The sequence below is a fragment of the Dermacentor andersoni genome, chromosome 7 (genome assembly GCF_023375885.2).
Source record: "Dermacentor andersoni chromosome 7, qqDerAnde1_hic_scaffold, whole genome shotgun sequence".
Taxonomy (NCBI): Eukaryota; Metazoa; Arthropoda; class Arachnida; order Ixodida; family Ixodidae; genus Dermacentor; species Dermacentor andersoni.
This window is the reverse complement of record NC_092820.1, coordinates 162,268,042-162,285,262: the sequence shown is the minus strand read 5'-3', so window position 1 is coordinate 162,285,262 and position 17,221 is coordinate 162,268,042. Positions and strand designations below refer to the sequence as shown.

At 46.3% G+C, this 17,221-nt stretch overlaps 1 protein-coding gene across 1 annotated transcript in view; it reads left to right on the top strand.

The window, feature by feature from the left end:
• Ser (protein serrate) overlaps positions 1-17,221 on the top strand; it is a 122,185-nt gene that overhangs the window by 77,135 nt on the left and 27,829 nt on the right. Inside the window, exon 2 of the mRNA XM_050180408.2 lies at positions 6,185-6,239. Within this exon, the coding sequence (XP_050036365.2) occupies positions 6,185-6,239 (55 nt within the window). The remainder of the gene's footprint in view (positions 1-6,184; positions 6,240-17,221) is intronic.

Here is a 17,221-nt window from a genome sequence, read left to right as displayed (position 1 = left end):
GACACTAATGAACACTCGCGAATCGAAAGCCACGGCGAAGGCGAACGCGCGCTCGGATTATTTTCGGCTCCGAGAATTCAAATTCAAATTCAAATTTATTTGCCACCATGGTACAGATGATGGCGGGGACCCGTAGTAAAAGCTGCCGTTGGACAGCTTGACAAGGCCACGGGCCCCCACTTTGACAGCAATACAGTGGTTGTTTTTCTTTCCCTTTTTTTTTTTTTTTTTCTTTTTCTTTTTTTTTTTTTTTTTTTTCACACACACGAAAAAGAAAAGAAAATACAGGAAATACAGATAACAAAGGAAAAAAAAAAAATACATATAGCAGAGTTGTTATCCGGTTACAGTAGTCAGCATAAAATCAACAGCATTGTCCTGGCTGGAAAAAAAAACTTACAATGATGGTGAAAGAAAGAAGAATTGGGTAGACAAAAAAAAAAAAAAAAAAAAAAAAAAAAAAGGTTAGGTGTAGTGTAAAAAATACTCGAACAGTTTGTGGCGTGTTGTGTTTTGGAGATCAATATCGTTTTGTGCGAGTTTGTTAAGAAGTCGTGGTAGTTTATTTTCTAATGTTTGATTACCATAGAAAGTTCTGTATGTTTTTACGTTCCATTGTGCTATGTTTCTTGTGCTGTACATTGCATCTCGTTTTTCTAAACCAGCTAATTTTGATAGAAAAGATATGTTCTTCAACACCTCGTTTTTCACACACTTGCTCAGACGATAGTCATAAAGTTTAGTAATTGGTAGTAAGTTATACTTTAAGAAAAGTGCGGCCGTATGGTAGGTATGCGGAACATTTTCAACAATTCTTAGAAATTTTTTCTGTAACAAGTGTAGTTTCTGAAGATTGCCTGCTGTTGTTGCACCCCAGGTTAAATGGCAATAGCTGAAATGCGATTGTATCAATGAATTATATAGCATTAGCATTACATTTCGCGGTAGTATCTCACGGTTCTTGTAAAGAAGACCAATAATACGTGAACATTTATTTGTTACAAAGCTGACATGATCATCCCATGACATTCTTTCATTAAATAATATACCTAATGTTTTAAATGAAGGCACAACTTCTAAGGGTACGGACTGAAGGAATATATTCTTAGTGAGACGGACCTTCTTGTTTCTACCTCTGAAAACAACGAAGGCGACTCGAAGTCTAAACGAATGCGAAGAAGTTGTTGAACGGAACGTATCACGGAACATTTGGTTACACTTTGACTCACACGACGGGGTCAGCAGTTAGCGCGACAGGGCGGACGCTGAGGAAGAAGAAGAACCAAAGATAAAAAAGAAGAGATAGAGAGACGGCGAGTTTTTAGAGCCGTCTGAAGGAAGAAAAATTAACGATGCAGCATATATCTCGGGCGGATTCAAAACGAAGCCCCCTCCGCCTCTACCTCTGCTGCCGCCCACTTTTCATTTCTCAGCCCCACGATGTCTTGCCGGTTGGGGCGGCTCTTTCATCGCGATAGGGAGAGTGACGAAGCGACCTGCCGCAATGCGCGCGCGCGCCATTCAGGTGCGGATAGATACCGAGTGACGAAGCGACCTGTCCTGGAGCCCGCCATTCAGGTGCAGAAAGATGGCGCCCCTCCAATGCGGTGGGCGATCTCGCCGAACGATGCGGAATGGGGGTTGAGAGAGAGAGAGAGGTAACGTTTATAGGCGCTTCGGGAGAGAGCGTGACCAATGCGGCCCGCCCTCTGTCGGCCGCTGGGAAGAAGTTTCCGATCGTCGCGCGACGCGTACGGCCATCTGTTCTCGCGGGACATTAAGAGCGCCGCGGATAAGAAATTGTCATCGCTCTCCGGCCGAGACTGCGCGTGCTTTGCCGCAGGCGCCGTATCTGTCGTTGGAATCGGCGTATCTTTCCCGTCCGTTTTCCCCCGAAAGTTTTCATCCGCCGCTTCTCTCTCTGAGTATGTGATCATGAAAGTGCCGGCGGTGACCTGATGTAGTATAGAATGGTGACGAGGACGAAGCATCACGACAAATATATGTTTCTCTCTGTCTCTCTTTCAATGAGAAGGGCGGAATAGGGGTCCGCCTAATGAGGGAGAGGAGTGTTTCACTGAAACTTGCTAAAAAGCATCACGACTTAAGCTTTCTCGCAACTGGACGAGCGGTGTTTTGTGTGACTGCTGGAGAGGCCCCGTGACGCCTTTTTCTCGCTGACTCCAGCTGCGCGCGGATGCCTTACTGCTAAGTAAACACGTGACAACAGCAACGTCAGGTCGGAAGGCAATATGAAGGACGAAATATAGTAACGACATCGACCAAATGCAGAGTCGAACTTCAGAGCACCAATCACGCTTGTCTGGTCGAAGTTGGCAAGTGCAGCCATGGTAGCAGTCGTACTAATCGATACCGCCCTAATGGACCAAATTTTCCTGCATTTGTGGCTCCACTACTGACCTTTTGAAATCTGGCTTTTCGGGAATACAGAAAATACATAAAAAGAACGAAAGTGTGCGTTTGATTTTGTAGCTTCGCTGCACGACTCCAAAGTCAACAGGCGAAGCGTACTTTTTCACAAGGTGCTTCAGCCTATCTTTAAGCACGCAAGTAATGTCAACTCCCAACGTGATGTGAATTGGGAAGACACGGAATAGAAGACCATATATCTATACAACATTTTCCCATGCTGCGGTAATACACGTAGAGCTTTGTCGTTGTGCATGTCTTCCGATACCTGAACATGCAATGCGGTGCTTTACCACGCTTTCTTCTGCATAAACGTCTGCAATGTAATTTCACGCCGCATATGGAAATGCAAACAAAATCAAAGTGCGCCTTGTCCTTCTTTTTTTAATCATCCAGAAGAGTAGAATTCTGCAAGTTCGAGCTTGCAGAAACGTGGCTTTCTGTGCCAATACCACGCAAGGCAGCGCTTTTTCGCCGTGCCAGTTCTCACTATGGACTCTCATCCACATCGGCACGACCGTTCAGCCCTCGCTATATTGTCATGTACAGTCATCTGCCTTCATCACGGTAAGGAGCGAGAGAACGCAAGCACGGGTCGACGCGCGTGCATGTCATCCAGCGTGACATCTCCGGGGGGAAAAAGGAGGACACACTCGACTGCATTGGCGAGACAAGTCGACGCGGGTTGCACGATCAGCCCCCGTCACTCTTGGCCTCTACAGCGCTCTGACACAACAAGGAGCGCGCCCTTCCCCGTACAGAGCGAGCCTCGTAAAGCATTCCCCGTGACAAGTGCCCGTATAGCGCGCGACAAGAGCTTCAAAAAACGGATCAAGTCAGTCGGGCTGACTGAATGACTGACGGGTGTCGGCAGACGGGACGGACCGTGCCCCTTGTCGCAGCAGATCGCGCGCGTAAAACGTCACCGGCGCTTTTCCGTTGCCGCGCCGACGAATCCGGCCGGCCGCGGAGTCGGCGAGGCGAGGTGGGATTCGAACCCGGCGCCGGAGACACGCGCCGGTGGAGGAAGCCTTGAGACGCGGCGGTATATGGCGGCGAAGGACGGACAGGAGGAAGTAAACAGAGCGAAAGAGCCGCGGAAACGGGACACGCGGTTTTCTCTCTTATCTGTTTTTTCTCTCTTCTTCTTTTTCTTCCAAGCGCGTCGCTCCATCGAGCCAACGGCTGGAGACCAGACTGCCGAGAAGCGTGAGGGGAAACTGCAGGGCTCGCGGCAGGAGTGAAAACCCAGCGCTCGGAAATGAGGAAGAGAAGAGACGAAGGGGGGGGGGGGGGGGGCGGAATCCAAAAAACGCGCCAAGGTGAAGAGGAACTTCGAGGCAGCCGCCGCCTTCCGGAAGTAATCAAGAACACATTTCCCCGCTGCCGTGGCCGCGGTTGATGCCGCGCGCACGACGTGGGACGGAAGACCGTGAAAAATAATTTTGAGAATTCGTTTCTCCGGGTTTCTTTTTTTTTTTTTGTACCTTCCGTAGCTGTCCCGGGCCAAGTTGCGTGATAAGCCTCCTATAGCCGACCAACGCATGATAAAAAAAAATGATAATACAGAGAGAAATGAAAGAAAAGTGTGGTGAGGAGGAGGTTTCGAATCTGGAAAGGCGAAGCCGCGGGGAGTGGCGTGGAGGCTGTGTCGCGCTCCCTGTCCGGAAGAAGCAGAAGAAGAAGCTGGCAAGGAAGTCGCTCTATTTATAAAAGGCTAGACGAGGAGGAACGCGTGCATCCGCGGTGTCGGCCGCAAGGGCGGGGGCGTTCTTTAAAAAAAGTGAGTAATTAGGCAAAAGCGCGCGCGACCTAGAAGCCGCTTCTTTAAGAACTGGCGAAATGAAATTCCGCTGCCCCCCCCTCCCCCCCGAAGAAGAAAGGAAAATTGAGAAAGAAAACAAGAAAAAGAAACGGAGACCTTGCACGTGCCAATGCGTGCTCCATCCATGCAGACCGCGGGAGACTTTCAGGGGAAGAAGGCGCTTTCTGGGCTCCACGCGGGGCGAAGGAGCTTGCGACACAGGTTCGAAGTTGGCCGAGAAAGAAGAGAAACCTTCTCTTATGGAGAGCTCGAGGCAGGCACGTGGTGTAAGAGGAGGAGAGGGGGCGGGGCTGCATGCGCTGCAGGCTGAGGGGGGGGGGGGGGGGTACGCGCTCGAGGCTTTTTAAGAAACTCCCCGCTGCTGTATGCGGGCGCGAGCACAGGAGTCAACCTTGTGGCGCGTAGACTCGGGAGTGCTAGATGAATGAATGGAGGCCGCAGAGTGGAGGCGCGAGATCGCGGCAAGTGGAGCGCACACGGCGCGGTGTGCTGGCGGGAGGACTCGGTCACGACATCGTCGCGCCGCCCTCGAAGGACCTTCCCTCGAGATCTTTAAACGAAACGTGCATGCGGCGGGAGTCGGTTGCAGCCCAATTCTGTACGGTGTCGCACCCCCTCCCCCCCCCCCGCCGTAATCCCCCCCTCTACACCCCCTCCTCTTTATAGGACTTGCTCGCTCCAAAAAATTCGTCCCCACGAGGATAGGATGACTGCGGACCGCTTCCGGCTCCGGCCTGCATGGTCGCACGAACGCGCGCCGAGATGGGAGGTATAGGGGGAGGAGGTGGTGAAATCAGCTTTTAAAAAATGAACCCGCCGACTATTTCTAGCTTTTCTGGTTCGTTATTGCGCTTATTTTTTTCGTCCGCACGAACGCGATGCGAAGGAGAAAGAAAGAGCGTTATAATTGGACCAATATCGAAGCAGGCAGCCCATGTGGAAGCATCAGCTGGCGCAGGAGGGACGTTCCTATTCCTGTCGCGTGTACCGACCCGTGGTCACGTGCAGCCAGGGGTCCAGTTTCGCGGGCACGATTATTAGTGGCTCTGCGTAACGCCGCGAGCGAGTACTATGTAGTACTCCATATTGTATACTACTCTAATACTTGCCGAGAATGCTCGGGCGCATGATTTATATTCGCAGCACCGCCGCCTGTTATCGTACAACTGGCGTTTTACGATCATGTTCGAAGTCGATCATTGGATATTTCTTTCATTAACGCGCGGGCTGCGCTGTCAGCAGTTAATAATATCGCGTATGAGAACTATGCAGTACACCCCGAAAATGTTTACACACTCAAGGGTGTTTGCCATTTGTAGGGCGTCTTGGTAAACTGAAAGCACATTTAGCACCAGCAAACAAGGACGGAAGGAAGACGACACCACAATGCGCTTGTGGTGTCGTCTCCCTTCCGTCCTTGTTTGCTGGAGCTAAATATGCTTTCAAGGGTGTTTGTTTGTCGCACTGATAACACCCTTGCCCTTAGGGCCTTACCAAATTTATGGAAGCCAACAACGGAGCTCTAACTACACGTGTGATGACAAAATACGTAGTTGAAAACTATATAAACATTCTGACAGCCTTAGATGCACACAAATATCTGACAAGATAATTTTACAGGGAGAGATATATGTAACTCTCCCATCGGATATTTCCGTGCGCCCAAGGCTGTCAGAGTGATTACATAGCCTTCAACTACTTCTTCTGTCATCGAACGTCTAGCCAGAGCTCCGTTGCCATCCTCTATAAATTTTTGGAAAGCCCTAACGGTAAGGGTGTTGCCAGCGTACACAGCCCGTTATGAAGACGTATACACGTACGCTGTCCGCGCGCAAGTGCAATTCCACTATATATCGCGCTGTTAAGGGTTGTCGACAAGCACGATGTTGCCTATATGTCATGTGGTTTTCTTCTGTCTATGTTTTGCAGAGGTCGTTCACGCTGATCCTGGAGGCGCTCCATCACAACAACTACACTGAACCCTGTGAGTATCACTCTTCTTCAATGTTAAACTCCTGATACTCTATTTCGTCATTCAATTCCTGCGTGCACGCAAAAAAAAGAAAAAGTTCGACCGTTAATTCAGAACACGTATTAGAAGACATCAATACTGTATTTTAGATACCGCGTTGGAAACTGGCCTGGAACTGCAGGTTCGTTATGAGACAGTGGAGGTGGCCAGTGGAACAGTGGGTGGACAGTGGAGCAGTGTGTGTGAAAGCAGCAATTTCCTGCCACGTTAATCGAAGAACGCTGATGTCTCAAACCGGTATAGGTAATTCGTGTGCGGAGACTCATGTGCGTCTGTCGCGTCAGCGCGTTGTGTATACCACGTGACCACCATATATGTAGTCGAAATGTTGGCGCAGGAATGACGGTACCTACCCTTTCCTCTGGTTCTCTTGACTCGTCTTCGTTTTACAAGTACCCTACGGTCTACCTTGATTTGTAGTCGCACGTAAATTTCAGAAAAGGCTGCAAGTCTACGGCGAACTCAACGGCGGCTACGACAATGACACAATTTGTCGTACCGGAGTCAAACGCCATTTCGTCATCAAAACTCGTCCTATATCCGAATCACATACAATCGACGCCTGGAGGCAGTCCCTCCAGCCTCTTAACCCTGAATTATTTCGCTAGACGGAACACGTATTTACGTATATAAAGGAATGCTAGATACACAGATTGCATCAGCACACTGCAAATGAGCGAAACGTATACCCTCGTGAGTTACTAAGTTCGCGTTCAGGTATTCTCTCCATAACAAATTGCCGACATAAACTAGGCGGTGCGTCCAAACGCATACCTTTGAGGGTCGCAGTCAACGCCGCGCCTAAGCAGCGGCAGCAGCGGCAGCAACAGCCACGTTGGCGCTGTCTAGACACGCGAACATCGGCGACGCGTCGCGGGCGCATACGCGCGGCTCCTGTTCACACGGGAAACCCCTTCAAGTGGAGCGAAATTAATGGCGCCACGTCTCAGGGGAACAAAGATCGGCCCTTTTGTGTGAGCGAGACGCGGTATTATACACCAGGGAAGCACGTCTCTGCAGTCGTCCACAAGGCTGCATGCGGGCGACAAAGAAAGGAATACGTCCACGGGCTAACGACGCGAAGAGCCTGGAATACACTTTCGGATACTGCGCAAATTTCGTTGAACCGACGGTGAAAAAAAAAAAAAGAAAGAATTTAGAGCGGCACCACTCGGGGAGGAGTCTCGGGAGTCGCTTTGCGGAATGCGGGAGCGACGCATGGCATAGTCGAAGAGATAGCGCGTGCGCTCCCGCCGACAGCGCCACCACGCGATCGCCGATAAGATCAGCTCGCAGAGGGGGGGGGGGGGGGGGACTCTCGGCCGAAAGACAAATGGAGCTTTTTTTTGCGTTTCTTCCGCCCCCCCCCCCCCCTTTCTTCCTTTTTAAGCAGTCTTACTTTGTGAGCGACCTCCTCCTTTGCTATTCTGAGCGTCACCTGAAGGTCTTCCACGTAAGACTGAGAGAGCGCCATCGCTGTATAGCTCCCGGGATGTCTCCGCACGTGTACTTCAGTTATTTCTTTTACGATTCTCCAAATTTACGTGGTTTCCCGAGAAGTCCGCTGCTCCCATTCCGGTGACGCTTTCATTCCGAAAGCATGCCGATGTGGCTAAGAGACCCAACGCACGCAGCAGCTGTAACGATCGTCTGCCCAGCGCGCCTCCGTGGCTCCTCGAATCTCCCTTCTGTATGCGACGACGCCGTGTACACCTTATCTGCAGTGCACGAAAGAGAAACTCTTCCATCAGCTCCGCTATCAGGGCTGCTTGGTCATGTCAAATCTGGACAAGGATCTCCTCAGAAATGACCCTTTAAGTGCCGTTTTTTTTTCTTCTTTAGCATCTTTCTCGCGAGCCCCAGAAGTGCCTGAAAGGAACGGCTTCAGAGACTCCGCGCAGAAGCAAGGACAAGCTCCAACAAAATTGCACATAGTGGGGAAATCGCTTCGCATAAGTGCGGTTCGGAGTGCTTATACACTGCTCCGAGCAAGTGTATATACAGACATTTAAAGAAGTCGAGTCTTCGGTGCATTACGTGCTTTCTGAGCCATTAACCGCGGCATATCGCAAACAGGGCCCGAGACGGTTGCAAGTTCTGGCGATAAGACTCAAAATAAAAATTATTCTCATGGCTTTCAGAGACGTTACCGCATGGCGCATAATGTAGCGGAAAGAATTGCACGTTTGCGCCCATCGTTTGAAGCGTTTCGTGTGACGCTGAAGTGGACTATAAAGTAAGTTAAACGAGAATCACGTGATTGTGATGAACAGAAATCAATCGTATGATATAGCCGCTTCGCAATATAGACAGCGGTCGACGATTTTTTGTTTTCGTCCCCTTATAAAAATTTCTAGCAACATTTTTTAGACAGTCTATAGACTTTTGTTACTAGAACCTACCAACAGTCAATTGAAATCCTACCAGCTGTCTTTATACATCCTAACAACGATCTAGTAACACCCTAGAAACAATTGGCCACCAACTTTCAATAGAAACATGCTCATAGGATGTCTTTAAACTTCCTACCAATTTCCTATGAACATTTGTCTTTATACACCCTAGTAACATTCTTTCAAAAGAGAAATGTTCATATATTTTCTGTTAACTTCCTACCAACCCCCTATTAACAAGCTTTCTTTATACACCGTATTAACATTCTTTCAAAAGAAAAATGTTCATATATTTTCTGTTGACTTCCTACCAATCCCCTATAAACAAGCTTTCTTTATACACCGTATTAACATTCTTTCAAAAGAAAAATGTTCATATATTTTCTGTTGACTTTCTACCAATCCCCTATTAACATTTGTCTTTATACACCCTAGTAACATCCTATCAAGAATTGGATCCTATCAAGAATTGGCTACCGTACTTCAACTGAAGCATGTTCATAGATGGTCTGTAAACATTCTACTAACCGTCAACCAACACAAGTCTTTAGGCTCTTTAGTAACACTCTGGCAAAATTTTACTTACATGTGCTTATGTACTTGCTATTGACGTCTTACTATTCCCCTAGTAACATTTGTCCCACATACGACCTAGTAGCATAGAGTAAACATTTGTCAGTATGTGTGAACATGTTGGTAAACGGCAGTATGCAACCTAGAAGGTGCACGTAAATGGAAAACAAATGCAAGTTTGCACTGAAAGAAGTTTATTCACACGAAAATATTTACACAGAATTGTGAGAGAAGTAGTAGAGAAATTAAAAAAAAAATGAATAATGACTTAGTTGATTACGGCATGGCAGCTGTCGCATAATCTCTAGCAAGCATCGATTATGCAAGCTGATGTCTCGGAATGCTTGCAGAATGAACCAACCCTGCACAGAAACAAGATGGTCAGTGTTAACATCATGTTCAGCTTAGCATATCACATACATAGAACAGCTTTTTAAGGTTCACATGAATGCTAAAATTGTGACCGTCATCCCTGTTTACTTGCAGAGGAGATGACAAGGATGGGGCACACTATTCAATGCATATCCTTTGCTGCGTTGTATTTACTACGTGTTATTAAAATTAGGAAAGTGTACAAGATGGGTTTCTCTACCAATTACCTGCATAAATGAGTTACTCACTAAAAAGTTAATTACATGGTTTATTCATGGTGAAATTCGTAGCACGCACAGTAGACACGGACGCAGAGAAGGTGGACACGCGAGCGCTTACTCAAAGCTAGTTATTTTTGGAAGGAATGAACGTAACAGCGCCAGCTAGCTGCACCGAGCATGTGCAAAACGTGTCATCCATTTTTATATAAACAGATGACAGAGCTTGAAGCAGTATTCAAGAATACAAATGCTTTGTCAGTGATAGCAACCAATGGCTGACTGATGCATTTTTAAGCACACATTATATGGAACGCTTCTGTAATTTGACGTGTTCGTTTATTTTTACTCGAAAACAAAATGTCAGTGTCAAAATATACCGGTTCACAATGACACAGGTTGCAGTGGTTAAACAGGTGCGAATGATTTTCTTTCACATTCGCACTTGTCTATCCAGTGCAACCTATGTCATTGTGAACCGGTTCGCTGAAAAATATGTAATTGTGAACCGTGAAGCTATACGCTCAATAGTTTACTGTTTCTCATCCTGTGCAGCCAGAGTAGGAAAGAGCAAAGAATGAGTTCATGATCAGACAATATTTACCAGACCTTAGGTCATTGCGAACGCTGTGAAAACGAAGTATTTGTACGCTTCGTGTTTATAGCAACTTCAAGCGAACCCCATGACGCGGGGCAGCTGAAAAAGGTAAGAAAATCGTTCTTAGAACATTTCACGTCGTTACAGTTCGCGCTATAATAACCTGCCAAAATGCGGCATTAGAAACTGAAATAAAATAACATCAAAATAATATGTTTATGAAAAATGATGGAAAAGAACATACCTTTTAATATAATTTGGAGATAGAGAAAACTTCGGCGCATAGCAGTCTTGAGGAACAGCTGTTCGCTATTTGTGCAGTTTAAAACACGGTCAGTGCCAATATTAAATCACTTCACACGACACTGCATCGCACCTGGCAGAGAAGTTCCAGAAACGCTCACATCACGCAACGAAGAAAGCACCGTGGGCTTCGCAAACACCTTGCTGGTTGGCTTGCATCGATGAATTAGCCACAACACAGCATAAGCATAAATAGCAGCAAAAATAGCTAGATTGCTGCTACAATACGCCACGAAACACCTACATCGCTCGACCGTACCATGCCGGCGTCGCAAAGGAACTGATAGCGATTGCGATGGTCTTCCTCTTTGCCTCGACTCGGCCAACTGTCGAATTTGTGCGCATGCGCGGGAGAGGCATGTGACATTCTTTCCATCCACCTGCTTCGCCTTGACCGCCGCGGAACTAAAGCCCCTCTTTAAGCCGAAACATGCACCCCCCCCCCCTCCCCCGCTACCTTGCGATGGTTGACTCACACCTATACATTCCTCGCCTCTTGGTGAAAGCTGTGGCCGGCCTTTGTGTACGCACCCCTTTCTGGGAACTGCACTTAGAGGGAGGAATGTACCTCATGGCCGAGGTTGAAAAAAAAAAAAAACTGAGAAGGTAGCCGGCTCAATTTTGTTGGGCATTTAGGGGCTGTATAGTTTTATCTTTCGAGCCAATTATTCTTCTGAAAACCGACTTTTTCTCGAAATGTAATAAACATAGAACAATAAAATCATATTGGGTAAATTATGTGGTTATTCTATTTTGCGCAAGAGCATCCTTTAGCACTTGCTGCTTTCAAAGACAAAACATTCCTCCCTGGCGCCCAGTGGTGAAGCACATTGTAGTACTATTTTTATAGTCAAATATATGTCCGAAGCGGGGCGGCTATGACGTTAGCAGTTTTCAGACGCCCGAAGCACGGCAAAAGCATGGCCTTTGATATCCTGGCTGTTGGCATACGGAATGCCATTATTACGGATGTCATGAACCTTTGTCGGAGCTCAAAATTTTGTCGCCGTGTTGTGAAGCAAGATCACTGAATGTTAAGAGTGCATAATTATTTCTTTTCGATCTGTTTTCACACACAGCAAGCTACGATCGCCATAAAGCACATCAGTTGACATAGTTACTTTGCCTTCACTTTGATGCAAGGTTCTATTTCCTTTAATATGCAGAAGCCGTCGGTAGGAGGCAGGGACAAAAGCGTGCGAATATGAACGCGTAGAAAGCTACATTTTTTTATGCTGTAAGGGTAATTTAATTATTTTTTCACAGAAAAGTGTTGCTTGCACAGAGTTCAGCTTTTCTTTCTATTCGACCTGTGCGCTTCTCAGGTCAATACACGCTCTCACTCAGCAGTAGTTGTATTTTGCAGTCTTTTGGACATTTGAGCGGCAACGTTCCAGCGCCGTGTTACCCTGAGTTTCGGTTCTTTTTCTTCTTTTTAACAAATATCGTGACGCTACTATGCTGACACGTTCCAGCTTAGGGCGTACTATTTATATCGCAGAATGCACTGACCTGATTATCTCGTTGCAAAGCTAATTGGTGGCATTGCAATAGCAGTGCGTGGTAAGAGCAAATTTACGCTCGAGCCTTACACCACACCACCCGCCTGCCCGCACGCATGTGGTCGGGTGAAAATTTGCACATTTCGTAGACTGGTACACACATTTCGGTTTACATTGCATGTGCGAGCCCAGTGTATGCCAAAATTTGTGAACCAGTGGGCGAAATATACAGTTTTCTGCACGACCGCATGCGTCACGGCTCAAGCGTAAATCGGCCTTAAATTAACCAGCCCCAAGGTCGGGATAAAGCTCTGCAACTGGTGCGCGGCCTGTACAGTAGTCCGCTATCACACCGGTCAGGTGGTGTAGCGCAAGCAAATTTTCTCGGAGTGTGCTGACGTCACCGCGCGCTCACGTAGTCCAGTAGATCCTCTAAAAGATTAGTTCTAAGAATTTACGAACATATTTCTTTAAACATTTTAGGAGCACTCCGTCAACAATTGGCTACCCACTTGGATGGGGACTATGATTTAAAACAATGAGCTTGACTCCTGAGTATGTCATATATCGGCAGTAATGTGTGTTAGAAAAATTTATCAGAAACTCTCAGGTTACTTCCCATTCTAAATATTTTTTGGCAAACAGTACGAGCTGTGGACGTACTGAGGATACATGTCCTTCAAACAAAAAAATATAGTTCGATGATGTATAGTACAACATTCTTTACACAAAAGTAACTAGCCTTCTGACGCAGTACTGAAGTGGTTATAGAGATAAAAGTTAGAAAAATACATGTTGATGGAGACCTTAAAATATTCTGTGTGCAAAAGTAAGAAGGAAGTAAGAAGTAAGAAGTAAGAAGGCCACACTTGGCCCTTGCGCCAATAAACACTACATATCATCATCAGTCTTCACGGTGTATTAAATATATTCTTTATACAAAAGTAAGAAGGAAGTCTATTAACGGTGTATTTAAAACATTCTTTATACAAAAGTAAGAAGAAAGTCTGTTAACAGTGTATTGAAAATATTCTTTATACAAAAGTAAGAAGGAGGTCTTTTAACGGTGTATTGAAAAATATTCTTTATACAAAAGTAAGAAGAAAGTCTGTTAACAGTGTATTGAAAATATTCTTTATACAAAAGTAAGAAGGAAGTCTTTTAACGGTGTATTTAAAACATTCTTTATACAAAAGTAATAAGAAAGTCTGTTAACAGTGTATTGAAAATATTCTTTATACAAAAGTAAGAAGGAAGTCTTTTAACGGTGTATTTAAAACATTCTTTATACAAAAGTAATAAGAAAGTCTGTTAACAGTGTATTGAAAATATTCTTTATAGAAAAGTAAGAAGAAAGTCTGTTAACGGTGTATTGAAAATATTCTTTATACAAAAGTAAGAAGGAAGTCTTTTGACTGTGTGTGAACAAATGTTACTAGAATGTAAATGTTAATAGACTGTCAATAAAGTAAATAGAAAGTTGGTAGGAGTTCTAAAGAATGTTAACGTTCATTTTTATAAGGGTCTGCCAGCATTAAAACATCAAACCTCGTATTGGCTTGCAATGGCTGCCCAAAATGTCACTTGCTTCGTATCACGCTTTACTCCACTGCATATTTGGGAATGAAGCAACGGAGCAGCGATGCGAAGCCTGTACTGCGATTTCCGTGCGGAATATTATCATTTGGCCATCGGTAACGCCATGCTGCATACGTTGAACTCTAGTTACAACGAAATGCCTTCATTCGAAGTTTTTCACGTTCTCGCGTTACTATAAATCTTCCGCCTCTAACAAAATACTGCCTATAACGAAATAAATTTCCTGTTCAGATTACTTCGTTGCAACGAGGGTTTACTGTAGTACCGTTCACGTGCTCCAGTTCTCGTCAGGTCCCTGAAACAGTGCTCGGCCAGTACTTCAATACGGGCACTAGCTGAGTTTGCCTAATGAAAGTTGTACATATGCTTCGCTTGAAAATATTGTTACTTTGTAGATGGAGCTATGTTGTTAATTTTTAGTAAAGACGTCAGCGAGCATTTCGGCTTCGGCAGCTCGGGTCGCTATATTTACCTGAATTCGTGGAGCAAGCTTACGAAAACTTCAACTGTCGCACGTACTAAGTTCTACATTTTGTACTAGTAAAGCACGCTGTCACTCCAAACACTTCATAAGTTCCACTTAGAATAAGTCTAACCTCGATATAACGAACATGGCTGTAACAAATTATCTGATATAACGAAATAAATGAGAAAAATGTCGCCGATATGCGTGTCTTGTCATGATCATATGCTTACAACGAATATCGGACATAAGGCAATTTAGTGTCGGATGCGACTTCGTTATAACGAGATTCGACCGGTGCCACAATGAGCGATGCGGCAATGCATTGTCTGGTAGGTATTAACGAATAGCCGGAAATCGGCGCATGTCGGGAGCATATGGTGCTGGCATTTTCGGCCGACAAAAAAAGAACGGCTTTGACAGCCACTCTTCGTTAACGGCTATAACGTGCGTACCCATACGCAGCCCTGGGAGAGAATAAGAGTCTGCGCAGGCACAAGGGGTCCGCTAGTTTGTCGCCCGGTCATCGACCCGTCAACCCTGACCTTGCACCACGTGTATCTCGAGCACACACACACACACAAAACCTCAGTTCCTCTTGCCACTGTCTTTTTTTTTTTCATCTCCCCCAACACCGTGCGTCTCTCCTATAGTGACGCCAGCCATGCCGTGTTTTAGGCATCACTTATTCGCCGCCTTTTTTTGTCGCCGTTGTTTTGCCAGCGGGGACGCCCAAACACGTGGCAGTCGTCACGCAAGAGGACGCCCACATACACAACAGCCGACGCCGCACAGTAAAGAACCTGCGCGGGTAAGAGGAGGGGGGGCGCTTGTCGCATATGCAACCATACGCAACGCCCTTTTTATTTTCCCTCCTCGGCCCATCTACGCGGGAGCGATGGCCGAGCACAGAGTCCCAAAATAATACCGTCCCAATCGCTTTGGCCGCAAGCGCAGGCACTAGCAGGTCCGCGTGCTTTTTTTAGGGAACCCGGAAGGAACACTGTCCCTCTCTCGCCGGTGTGGGGACAAAAGACGCGACCGAAAATAAAAAAATAAACCCGAGACACAGACGAAAAAAAAAGTGTCCTTCGTTGCTGTCAGCTTCCGGCAGGAAAGCGGTGATCCCGGAGTCCTTTACGCCAGCAGCATCTAAATAATGCGTGTTCCAACGCTGCGGCTGAGGAGCGCCGTCAACTTGCCGAACGGGGAGTGGGGTCAAAGGTCGAATCGACCGCGAGTGCGGCATCCGCGCTGTTCACGTGTTCTGTCGAGCACACGCTCCTCTTTCTTTTTTATGCAAGTAGTCCGAGAAGGTGAGCGGGTGAATTAACGACGTAACGAACGACAAAAGTTTCGTCAAACGACGATGGTTACTTTCCACACGTATTCGCCCAGTGAGTGTAACAAAAAAGAAAGAAAGAAAGAAAGAAAGAGAGGAAGAAAGCGGTGAGCATTAGTGGGGAAATAAAGGGAAAAGAAGCGATTTATCCTTAAGAATAGTGCGGGGAAAAGGGAAAAAAAGAAAAAGAAGATACGAGCGAGAATGTGCCTTCATGTCGTTTTTCAATTAAATCACGAGCCAACTATCACACTAAAAACTTTAACACCCTTAAGCGTGCAAATCAGTTCGTCGCCAGACAGACAACCTAAGGGTGCTGTTGCCTACACCATGGGGTGCTATACAGCACCCTACAGAAGAAGGGTGCGCAGCAAAATCAAGTTGAGGTGTCATATAGCGTGCAAGTCCGCATTAGCACCCGTCTACATGGGTGTCAAGAGGATGTGCGCGCTCCATTTACTACCGCGTTTTATTAGCCGAGTTTTTTTAAGGCTTCAGCTGGGCATATATATATATATATGCCCAGCTTATATATATATATATATATATATATATATATATATATATATATATATATAAGCAGGAACGAGCAGCGTGGACGGGATTCTGAGAACCGAGATCAGGGAACTGCCTTTCTTTTCCTCGGTTAGGCCAGCGTGGTATCCCACAGAGCGCGTGCACGGTTGGCGAGTCGCATGCGACGGCAGCGTTTTTTTCTTTTTTTTTTCCTACGTCACGAACCGGAACACAAGTGCGCGCGAAGTGCTCGACACGTGAGCTCTGCCCGCCGCCTGTCTCTGCTGGAGAACGTCGTTTGTTTTAGAAAAAAAATGGGAAGGCGCCGAGAGGCCTGCAGCGACAAAGGGAGGCGCTTGTGTAGCGAGTCGTGGGTGTTCCCGACATCGCACGTGTCGCGGTAATTTAGCGAGAATTCGCCGTTTTCCCTTCGTTGCACCTCTAATAGCCGTTTTTTTTTTTTTTTTGGATTCGAGTCGCGCCTCTTGCTGTATAACCCGTGCATGAGACATATCACCACGGTGTGTGCGCTCTGTGCGGGCTTCCACTAAGAAGCAAACCGAAACTAAAGTGGCATGCCGGGGACGTTTAAGATAATTTATATATGTAGCGCACAAAAAAAAAAAAACAAGCACAAAGAAATTAGACAGACAGACAGACAGACAGACAGACAGACGGACGGACGGATAGATAGATAGATAGATAGATAGATAGATAGATAGATAGATAGATAGATAGATAGATAGATAGATAGATAGATAGATAGATAGATAGATAGATAGATAGATAGACGGCGACACGTAGCGCGCTTTCAAGACCCAAGCCACCAAATATTTTGTCAAAAACAAGATATCCGAGGTGTGTATTAGTAAATTACCCTCCTACAATACCAAGAAAGCCACTCTGACTTGGCAAGCCAAAAAAAGAAACAATCGAAAAACAGGCGGCGACGTCGCCGGCGCCTTCCCACACCAAGCAGCGCGCCGTGATGTCACTGATTTGACGGCGCCCGCTCGGTCGGGCCTAGGCAATTTCTTATTGGTACATATCGACTG